The sequence below is a fragment of the Lolium perenne genome, chromosome 5 (genome assembly GCF_019359855.2).
Source record: "Lolium perenne isolate Kyuss_39 chromosome 5, Kyuss_2.0, whole genome shotgun sequence".
Classification (NCBI taxonomy): domain Eukaryota; kingdom Viridiplantae; phylum Streptophyta; class Magnoliopsida; order Poales; family Poaceae; genus Lolium; species Lolium perenne.
In genome coordinates, this window is record NC_067248.2 from 214,279,085 (window position 1) to 214,289,650 (window position 10,566).

The 10,566-nt window shown below is 45.9% G+C and overlaps 1 protein-coding gene and 1 long non-coding RNA gene across 2 annotated transcripts; both read right to left on the reverse strand.

The window, feature by feature from the left end:
• Positions 1-451: 451 nt before the first annotated feature.
• LOC127298216 (serine carboxypeptidase 1-like) lies at positions 452-2,623 on the reverse strand. Its single transcript, XM_051328135.1, has 8 exons — positions 2,251-2,623; positions 2,053-2,160; positions 1,674-1,948; positions 1,335-1,595; positions 1,077-1,183; positions 891-977; positions 706-811; positions 452-607 (listed from the first exon to the last, which is right to left on the reverse strand). Exons 1-8 carry the CDS (start codon positions 2,621-2,623, stop codon positions 452-454), a joined length of 1,473 nt encoding a protein of 490 aa, XP_051184095.1.
• A 2,447-nt stretch (positions 2,624-5,070) lies between these two features.
• On the reverse strand, positions 5,071-5,909 carry LOC139831360 (uncharacterized). Its single transcript, XR_011746070.1, has 3 exons — positions 5,776-5,909; positions 5,563-5,673; positions 5,071-5,445 (listed from the first exon to the last, which is right to left on the reverse strand). It is a non-coding gene; the product is annotated as an uncharacterized lncRNA (long non-coding RNA).
• Positions 5,910-10,566: the final 4,657 nt, after the last annotated feature.

A 10,566-nucleotide genomic window follows, 5' to 3' on the forward strand; every position in this document is an offset into this window, starting at 1 on the left:
TAATATCATGTCGGGAGATTAGATCTTTTCTTCCTTATCTGGGAGTTGGACATGTTTTGTAAGGCACTCTCTTTTGATAGAAAATGCTTTTGCCAAAATGATCAATCTTATTTTAAATTTTGTTATTTTAATCAATCAAACTACTATTTCCTTGCCAAAAAGAGTTTGTGAGTTCAAAAAATAATTATAATTTACAAGTAACCGTATTTGTCTTCTTGAAATATTAAAATTAAATTGCGATTGTGACCAATAAATTGTAGAGTTGAACCATAGCATTTTTCTTTATAGGAGTTACATCATGGAGTCATTACAAAAATCCATGTCCTCTCACAGGAACATGAACCTCACTCAACGGTTGGGTACATGTGAATATTAAACCAAAATTAAGCAAAAAAAAAATGGAAGGTAAACTTCAATCGACTCCTTTCAGTGTCGTAGGACTTGTCATGGATCACTGCTGTTCGATGTAAGGTGGGAGCACTCCTTGGAGGAAATAGCTCAACATTGTCAAGGCTCTCTCAGGCTGGAAGGATGGAACCAAATGGCCAGCCCCTCTAACAGATAGAAATGTAAACCCACCGGCATACTGCTGAACATATCCTCCGATCTGCGAGTGTAACCAGTGAAGTCATGAGCTAATTTAGAGGTGAAACGTCAATATATCATATGTGTAGTTGAATATACTATTTGGAAAATAGAATTTACCTCCTCCTTTGCTGTCCATGGGCGCCATAGAGTGGTGACAGGGAGGGCAAGGTCTTGGATCGTATATCTCGTCGCAGGAAGCGGGCACACAGAATCGAAATCACCACTGCAAAAGATGTAAATTTGTTACTGCAAGTCTGCAATACTTGTGAAGTGTGTAAGAATATTGAGTCATGATTTGTTACCTGAATATCCAAACCGGAAGCTTGTTCTCGATTAAAAATTTGACGGTTGCAAGCATGGACATTGGCGAATCTTTCCAGTTCAAGTTCCTGCGAAATGAAACGAGTTTTCTAAGTGAGGGTGAAAACAAGACAAATTGGTAACCGGGTAGTTCTATGTTAGCGTCCAAATTATCTCATGAATCTCACGTGCAGCCTTGCCACTCTGTCGCCCTAGCGTGGAAAGCATTCTGCACCGCCGGATCATTGAGGTAGGCGTTGGTCGGATAATCACTGCATGGATCATACCCAGGAAGCTGAAATTTGATGAGAAAAGAAGCGTGGTAAGCAATTGGATCATGGACTAATGTCCACAGAAAAGAATCGTTGTCTAACAGAAAGAAAAACAAAACAAGAGTTGTTGTCTAACTGAAAGAAAAACAAAACAAGAGTTGTTGTCTTACTTACATAGCCGCTCGGGTAATACGTTCCATTGGACGCGATAAGGCAAACTGGAGCATATATGTTATAGTCATCAATATTGCCTTCTTCGAATGGTTCTAATGCGCCGTTGCATGCTGCCTCTGAGAGTGTACTACCATCCACGCTGTCGAAGTTGCAGTTCTTGGTGACATTGGCGTAGACCTCGTCCGACATCACCGCGTGGGTCCAGAAGAAGTCAACCGTCCCCATAATATTCCTATTCGCATCAAGGTACGGATTTCCAACCTTCAAGACAAGAGGAAACTCCCTGTCATTACAGATCTTTTAAACCATATTTCCCAATAACATGTAAATTTGACGTACCAGGATGCCCTGCAGGTTTACAATGGTTCTGTTGTTGTAAGTGTTGTGGAGCAGGATGGTGGCGGCGAGCTCTGGCACGTAGTGGCCGGCGAAGCTCTCCCCGGAGATGTAGAAGGCACGGTCCTTGTACTCCGGGAACCTCTCGAGCCATTTCACCAGAAAAACGTATGCATCATCAGCCGTTCTCTCGTCTCCGCTGAGATCATAGTCAGTAGACGTGTTCGAGTATGAGAATCCCACGCCGGCGGGCGACTCCAGGAAGATCACGTTAGCGACTGTCATTGTTTTTCATGGCCAAAGTATCAGAGTTTTTGTTCTATTATCAGTGATATATCCAACCTCTGCCAAGGGAGGCAGCCCAAATATGGGAAAGAATTACCGTTGTTCCAGGCGTTGAGGTTCCTAACGAGTGTTTTGTTGTCTTGGGATACGCGGAATGGGCCGAGTTCCTGCATTGCACCGTAGCCTAGCGACGAGCATCCTGGCCCTGTGGGTGTGCATACATACCCAGTGCGATTAATTAATAATTCATCAGAAAAAATTCCAACTATTATGTAATAAGTTTATAAATTCTAACCTCCGTTGAGCCACAAGACGAGTGGCTTTTCTGCAGCACCTGAAGGTGCTTCGACGAGGTAGTAGAAGAGGGCACGGCCATTCTCCTCGTCGACGGTCACGTACCCGCCGTACTGATTGAAGTCGACGCCCTCGGGCTGCCCGGGCAACGCCGTGATCTTGTCGGTAGCTTTGTCAGAGACGGAGATCTCTGCACTCAGGCTGCTGGAAACCCTATCAGCTATGTTACGCACTTTAAACGCGTTGGTACTGCTGGCGGTGTTCTTCCTAGACGCGATGAAGGCTCTCAGCTGAGCCTCCTGGGATGCATTGGCGTGTAGCTGCAGCCCAGCCAGGCAAATGAGAAGCATTGAGAGAAAAGAAATGTTCTTCATCTTTGATGAGATGATTGTTGATCTCTGAGGTGAGAGATATGGGTATGAAGGGCTTATATAGGGGCAGATGCGATTTGAAACGAGGAGTATTGGAATCTTCCCTATGTATGTTTTCCGTACGAACAGCCGGACAAGTTTTGCCGGCTTGCAGGTTGCAGCTGTGCTCTTGTATGTTTATTACGTTCACGTTTTCGGTCAAATCCGGCTTCCACCAGTGTTTTTTTTTTTTTTTTTTTTTTTGAACGGGAATAGGCCCCGAAGGGCCCAGAAGCATATATTACTTCAGCGGTGATAACACAATTACATATAGGACCCTAAATGTAAAGGAAAATACAGTTTGGTCCATGCACTTTGCAACTAAGCCCTTAGAAAAAGTAGCAGGAAAGCAATCAAGGGCTTCTTCTTCACCGCGCATCGCCAACGACCTCGAGGCATAGGCACCGGCAGCACCTCCGGGGACGTAACCACTTGGAGTGTAGCCAGCAAGAAACCCTACGCCGAGATCCAAGATCCTCCAGTGAAGGAGGAAGAAGCCCGGGCTCTTCCAGCAACCGCGCGGAGCGGCTCCCGTGGCCATAGATAGCTTCAGCAAAACGAGGCTTCCGCTGATGAACTCCGCCGTAGATCAGTGCTTCAGGAGTACTCAAGAGGATTTGTACTCCTTCTTCCCGCATAGCGACAGGATCGAGCATCTCCACGAGGATCCCCTCACTTTTCCCCCCGTCTCCATGACGGCAAGAAAAAGAAGGCAGAGCCTCCCGATCTGCAAGAATCCCTGCTTTCCCGAGCTTATTTGAAGTCGTCCTTCTAGATCCGACCTTTTCCCTCTCCCTCCACCACCGGAGAAAGAGAAGAAAGATCCTCACCAGACCCCAGCTACTGCTCGCTGGCAGCCGAGGCGGACACCGCATCGGCATGACGCCAAACCCCACTTTGGGAGACACAACTCTAAACCTAAATCTAATCCTACTATACAGGGGGACCTGGCTGCCTCTCCCAAGCTCACTCGCGACAGCAACGCTGCCGGAGGAGGAGGGCAGAGGAGCCGGGCGACTGAGGAGATGGACGACTCTCAAGAGGATGGGAGGATTCGAGAGAGGGAGTCCCAGCTGCTAGACTCACAATCCTGCAGCGTGGTCGCTTCCACCAGTGTTGTGCTTCGTCAAGACGGCCACAACTCGTTGAATTGACAGCGAAATGGCATTATTGTACAGGTTTATTAGCCAGTTTTTTATGCCCACTTTTTTTATTTAATACGATGATTTCGAGAGATCGTTAAGGGCAGCTTCTGTGCGTGCCTTGTGCCTACGACAGCGACGAAATTTGCATTTCGATAATGTTTATATGTGAGTGCCAAATGGAAGTCTAGACGAGGTCATACTCATGTAGTGGTATTGTTTTTAGATCAGCTTCCAATGCTTTTTTTAAGGTAAAAGCATAATATATTAAGCTAGTAAGCCGTCTCGTTAAAAAGCTTCCAATCTCCTTCGGTAACATGGTGAGAAAAAAAGTATGTCTAAAACTTGCTGCTCCAAGATCACAAAGTTGTTACATCATTTATGATACTACTAATCAGAAAGCTAGGGAATTCATCGACCCAAATACAGGAACTTTTATTCAAATTTTTTTATAACTTAGCTATCTTATGGACAACCTGATTCGCTTTCATTAGACAGTACTTAATTCCAACATGTGGGACGCAGATGCAAGTCCACACAATCTGCAGAAACAGTTAGAGGGTTTATTGACCTAAATACAAGAACTTTTATTCAAATACTGGATATAGAGAGGAGTGAGAAAAAAAAAACTTAACAGAAATTTTTGGAAAAAAGCACAAATTACTAAACGTCAAGGTCCTCCCCACCACATTGTAGTTCACCGAAGGAATACCATGCCTTCAAGAGGTCTAGGCTCGTTTTTTAACCAATAAAGGGCACTCGCTTTGTTAAATTAAATATATAATTTAGATGAAAACGCCAATTTGATGTATGAACTTACCGCGCACTGGTGGAAAAAAGGGCTTTGGTCGCGGTTGGCAACTGCCATTAGTCGCGGTGGCCCAACCGCGACCAAAGCAGCGCGACTAAAGGCCCCCCCCTTTAGTCGCGGTTCCTTACGAACCGCGACTAAAGGCCCGTCCACGTGGGCCGCAGGCGAGCGCCAGGGCGGAGGACCTTTAGTCGCGGTTCTTCTGGCCAACCGCGACTAAAGGCCTCCGCAGGGTTTAGGGTTTTAGCCCCCCTCCCCCTAAATCTGGTTTCTTTTTAATTTGTATTGTTTTATTTCTTTTGGGTTTTAATTTTGAAGGAGTTTCACATATTCTACGGTACTGTATACATACATGCATATGAATGTACAATTTCAAACAAATTTGAAATTAGAACCAAAAAGAATTCAAGAGGAATATACAATATATATTCAATATCGGATCACCATATACAATATATATTCAATATCGGATGACCATATACAATTTTGAACAAGTTAGTTACAAATTCTGGTGCATATAAAGTTCTACGTCATCGTAATAGTGTTCTCCTCTAGGATCGATGACTTCCCTCGCCAACCATCCAGCTAGTTCCTCTTGAAGTGGTCGGAAGCGAGCTTCTGGACTAAGCGTCTTCCGGAGGTTATTCCTCAGGATGTTGTTCTCACACGTCTGGTCCCGCTCATTGCAGTATCTCCGGATCCTCTCACAAACATAGTATCCACATAGATTGGTCCCCGGTGGCTGAGTATCCCCAGTCGTCCGCACTGCCATTTTAAAAGATAGCTCTTTTTTGAATTCACCGACCTTGGTATCTACGAACCGTCTCCAAACCCTACGAGGCAAAGAAAATTAAATAAGCAAGAGAGTTATTAATTAGTTACTTGATATTAGGAAATGATGAACGAAATAGGCCGATCGATATAGAGCGCAAATGAATGAAAATAATTACTTTTGCAACATTTTTCTCATGTCGCCCCAAAGCGCCGGATCCATATTCAGAGAGTCGTGGACGAGAACTGAGGAGGTCTGAACTTTAATTACCATAAGAATCCAGTGGAACCTGCGGACACGATACATGCACGATCATGCATAACTCATCGATTAGCCACATACCATGCATGGAGTAAACAAAAGAGAATGTGCTCAAGACAGAAACACTCACCCAAAATGGTAAGGAAATAGAATATCACTTTTCTGTTGCTGTTTTCTAATAAACCGCCACAGGTCATCCTCCACGTCGGCGGGGTGGTGTTCTAACACATGTGAATTAACGATGTGTGGGTCAATGAACCCAACATCATGGATGTTCCTTATTCGCATTTCCCGCTTCTTCATTCTGCATAATAGCGTACACAACAAGATAGTTAGGACAAGCAAGTGTGCAATGAACGAGATGGGGTAGAAATTAATAAATCACTTACGTAACGTAGCAACCGATGATAGATTTGTCGAGGTCGCGCAGATTGAACAGCTGGAACAATTCACTCAGAGGAATTTGTACCCGGTAATGTTTGAAGTGATGCTCATATCTAACTTCCGCATAGATATAGTCTTTGGCGTTTTTATGTTTTATGTAACCCTTGTACCAATTTAGCAGACCTAGCATTTGTCGAGGTAGATCACCTTCCAGCGCAGCCTCGACCAGAGGTCCATTCTTAACATAAGTAAATACTACGTACTTCATTGGCGCCTCATCAAGGCCTAGCAGTGCACTAAGAGTGATACCTAACTCGGCCGCTTGTTCTCTGGCACTCGTTACAGTAAATCCATGTCATGACGCAGCTGCTATGATATCGTGGGCATCAGGATCGGCGGCTTGCACTATGAGCGGGCGATCGATTGTTTACTTTGTTCCCCGAGCTGGGCAACTTCTTTCCCCCTTTCTAATTTTGACTCGGCCTCGTCCTTCACGGCTTTCTTCTCCGCCAACTCTTTCCTGTTCTTGAACGCGAGTGCTTGCCTCACGAAGTTCACGTAAATAGTCGTCAGGCAGATTCTTCGCGGCTTGGGACGGTGTGTTCAAAAATGACTTAGCCCACTGCTTTTCCTTGTCAGAATATACTGGCTTGGGCTCGCCCTCTATTTTCCTCTTGACGCTCGCCTTCCATTTCTCTAAATCAGCAGCCGCGCCCGCCTCGACTTCCTCGGCACTACTTTCCCAAGGCCTCGTGGGGAGAGGCTTCAGTGATACCTCCGGTACCTTTGTTTTCTTAGGTACGTAAGGGTCCGGGTTAATAACCCAGGACTGCTTCTGCTTCTTCGCCGGAGGTGGATTGGGGGGCGGTACCGGTGTCTGATCACCCGCCGGACGAGGATCGGGGGCGGCGGCGTGGGCTGACGTGAATGAGGTGTATTAGGTGAAGCACCACCGCCACCGTCACCGCCACCGCCACCGTCACCGCCACCGCCACCGCCACCGCCACCGCCACCGCCACCACCACCACCGTACGGGGGTGGACTTGTTGGCGCCTCGCCTGGAAACTTGATAAATTTCTTCTGCCATAGAATGAACTGGCGCTTGACATCTCCAAGTCTTTTCACCCCTTCAGGTGTAGCAATGTCAATGTCCAGGTTCTCAAACCCTTGGACTATCTCCTCCACCGTCACACGAGCATAGCCATCTTGAATGGGGTTGTTGTGGTGGAGTGCTCTGTGGTAAAGCACTGCCGATGGCTACCTTCATGGACATGTTCCCGATAGGATAATACGAGATGACATGCTTTCATCTCCTTTATATCGTCCACGGGGTAGCGAGGAGGCTCCGGTGCAGTAATTTCGACCACCAGAGGCTCCGGTGCGATAATTTCTATCGTCGGTGCACCAGCCGGTGAGGCCTCCGTGGAAGCCACGCTGCTTCTTCTCTGCTGGCTTCCGAGATCCATTGGATGATCTTCAGCATGCTGCGCCCGAGCTGCATCTCTTTCGGCGACTAGTACACTCACGGTTTTCTTCATCACATCCATTTCAGTTACCAACTTCGCCACAACATCTCGCATCCCGATCCATCTTTCTCTTACGGCTTCAGAACCGTACGGGTCATCGTTCCGGGGAACCCTATTTTCCACGGAATGGGCCCCATGCCTCGTATACGTCCTCCGTGTTCAGGATTCCCGAGGGCTTTTGTCGGGGCGTCGTTCTCCGTTGAACCTGATCCTCCCCTCTTGAGCCTCCCTCATTGCCTCAATAAGCTTTTGGGTGGGTGTAATTATTTTGCCACGATAAACACACTCCTGTCTCCGGGTTCAGCCGATCCCCCATGCCCGTACCACCAGCTTTTGGCCCTTGGGTCCCATCCCTCCGTACTGACGGATTCCTCGCGCCCTCAGCTCGTTCTCCATCTTCTCCCACTTAGGCTGCCAAAAGCGATACCCTCCTGGCCCCATTTTATGATTGTACTCCTTCTTGGCCGCATTTTCCTTATTTTTTCTCGATAGTTCAAGGAACTGCTCCGATTTCTTTTGCTTCACAAATTCTGGCCAATCATGTTGCGGTTTCTCATATTGTCCTATGAAATCCGGAGTCTTGCCCTGGTTGACAAAGTCATGGGCTAGATTTTGCTTGTATTTCCGGAATGCGTTGGCCATCCTAGAAAGAGCGAACTGTTTGACTAGCTTGCGCCTCTCCTTGTTTTCCGCAATCTTGTTACCCTCCTCATCGTATTTGCGGTATTCCGGAGGTAGAACGAAATGTTCCATAAGCTTGTTGAAGCAATCTTTTTTTCTCTCTTATCGACAAAAAGTGAAACCAACACGTGCCTTCTTTGGCTCATTCCACTTCGGCGGGTGATCGAGACGTTGTCTCTAACAACGGCTCCGCATTGGCTGACAAACTTGGTGGCGTTCTTGCTGGGCTCCAGCGGCCTGCCGGTTGCTTCATCGACAACATCGATGGTGCATGTTTCTCCTGCTTTCATCGTCTTGGTTGCGCCACGCTTTGACGACGTACTCGATTTTTTCGACGATCCGGCCGAGGGCTAAAATAAGAAAGAGAGTCGCGCGCGTTAGTACACACACATTTATTCAAATCAGACGCTCAATATGTACATATATATATATACCTCGGCGCCGGAGGTGGTTGCTACTTCCAACTGAAGATCGTCGTTTATCGACGTTTCTTCGGCACCATCTTGCTGACCATGCCCTTCATCTTCACCCTCAAGGTTCAGATAAGAAGAGATATCATCTTCTTCTTCTCCGGTCGGCACATATGGAATATCGCCTTTTATGATGCCGAACATATGGTCTTCAGCGTCCGGATCATAGTTGTCCAGAATCGGGTCAGCTCTATCGTCCGCCATATGTCAGTCCTGAAAACATGTAGTCAAAACAAATTAATTAAGTGCAGAAGGGGGGCGGTGGCGGTGGCGAAAGGGCGGTGCCAAAAGGAGGGGGCCGGCGAGCTGGAAGGGGTGGGAGAGGGTGTCGCGGAAGAGCGCGTGTGTGCGTCGGGAGAGATTGAGGGGCCGGGCGCCGGCGGGCGCCGCCTAGCTATTGCATGTGTGCGTGTGTGGCGCGCGCCCCCGCCCTAGCTATTTTAAGTCTCAAATTTTAAGTCTGAAATTTATAAGTCTGAAATTTTAAGTCTTCTTTTAGTTTTTTAAGGCTCAAACTTTTAAGTCTCAATTATTTAGTTAATTTTAAGTCTTAAATTTTAACTCTAAAATTTTAAGTCTGAAATTTTTAAGTCTCAAATTTTAAGTCTTCTTTTAAGTCTCAAAATTTTAAGTCATATTAAGTCAAAATTTTAAGTCATATTAAGTCAAAATTTTAGTTAAGTCATAATATGTTAAGTTTTAATTTTATTAAGTCAAAATTTTAGTTAAGTTAATTTTTTGTTAAGTAAAAAAAGAGAGAGATTTTTTATTAAGTCAATTTTTCAGTTAACATTCCAAAGTATTATATTTTTATTTTTACTTAATAACATTCCAAAGTTTTGGTTAATTAATTAAGTAGTTAAAATTAAAAAGACAAAAAACTCAAAAAAACTGGCGGCGTCCTTTTTCCTTCTCTCTCCCTCTCTCTGTGCGCTCGATCCCGTGTATCTGTGCGCCCGCGTCGGCGAAGGTGTGCGCGGCGGCGGCGGCGCGCGTGGTGTGCGCGCCTCGGCGGCTGCCGCCGCGCGCGCGGCGTTGTGGGAGTGTAGCGCGGCGCAGAGGAGAGGAGGCGCGCGGCGTGGAGACGACGTGCACGTACGCGGGCCGGGGCTGGCGGTTGACGTACACGGAGGAGGGGCCGACGCGCGCAGACGCAGCGACGAGAGGAGCGGCGGCGGTAGGAGGGCGCAGACGTTCGGCGGCGCGTGGAGTCGGCGCGCGCGGCGCAGCGGAGGAGTCGATCGGCGCAGCCTGTCGGCGTTCGAGAGGAAGAAGATGAAGTGAACCGGCGCGCGGGCGCGCTCGTTTTATAGGCATTGAGCTTTAGTCGCGGTTGGGGTCACCAACCGCGACTAAAGTAGCCTTTTTAGTCGCGGTTGGTGAGCCCAACCGCGACTAAAGCTCATTTTTCGGCGGTTTCGAGATTTCCCGCGGAAATACCCTTTAGTCGCGGTTGGCGAGGCCAACCGCGACTAAAGGTCTTTTTCATAATACTTATCATTTTCAAAATTCTTAAAAATACAAAAAATATATCAAAAAATTCAGGAAAATAAAACTAATTTATTCCAAAATATTAATAATACAAATAATATATCAAAAAATTCAGAAAAATAAAACTAATTTATTTCTAAATGTTAAAAATACAAATAATATATCAAAAAATTCAGAAAAATAAAACTAATTCATTTCAAAATGTTAAAAATACATATAATATATCAAAAAATCAGAAAAATAAAACTAATTCAATTCAAAATTTTAAAAATACAAATAATATATCAAAAAAATCAGAAAAAAAACTAATGCAATTCAAAATCTTAAAAATACAAATAATATATCAAAAAATTCAGAAAAATAAAACTA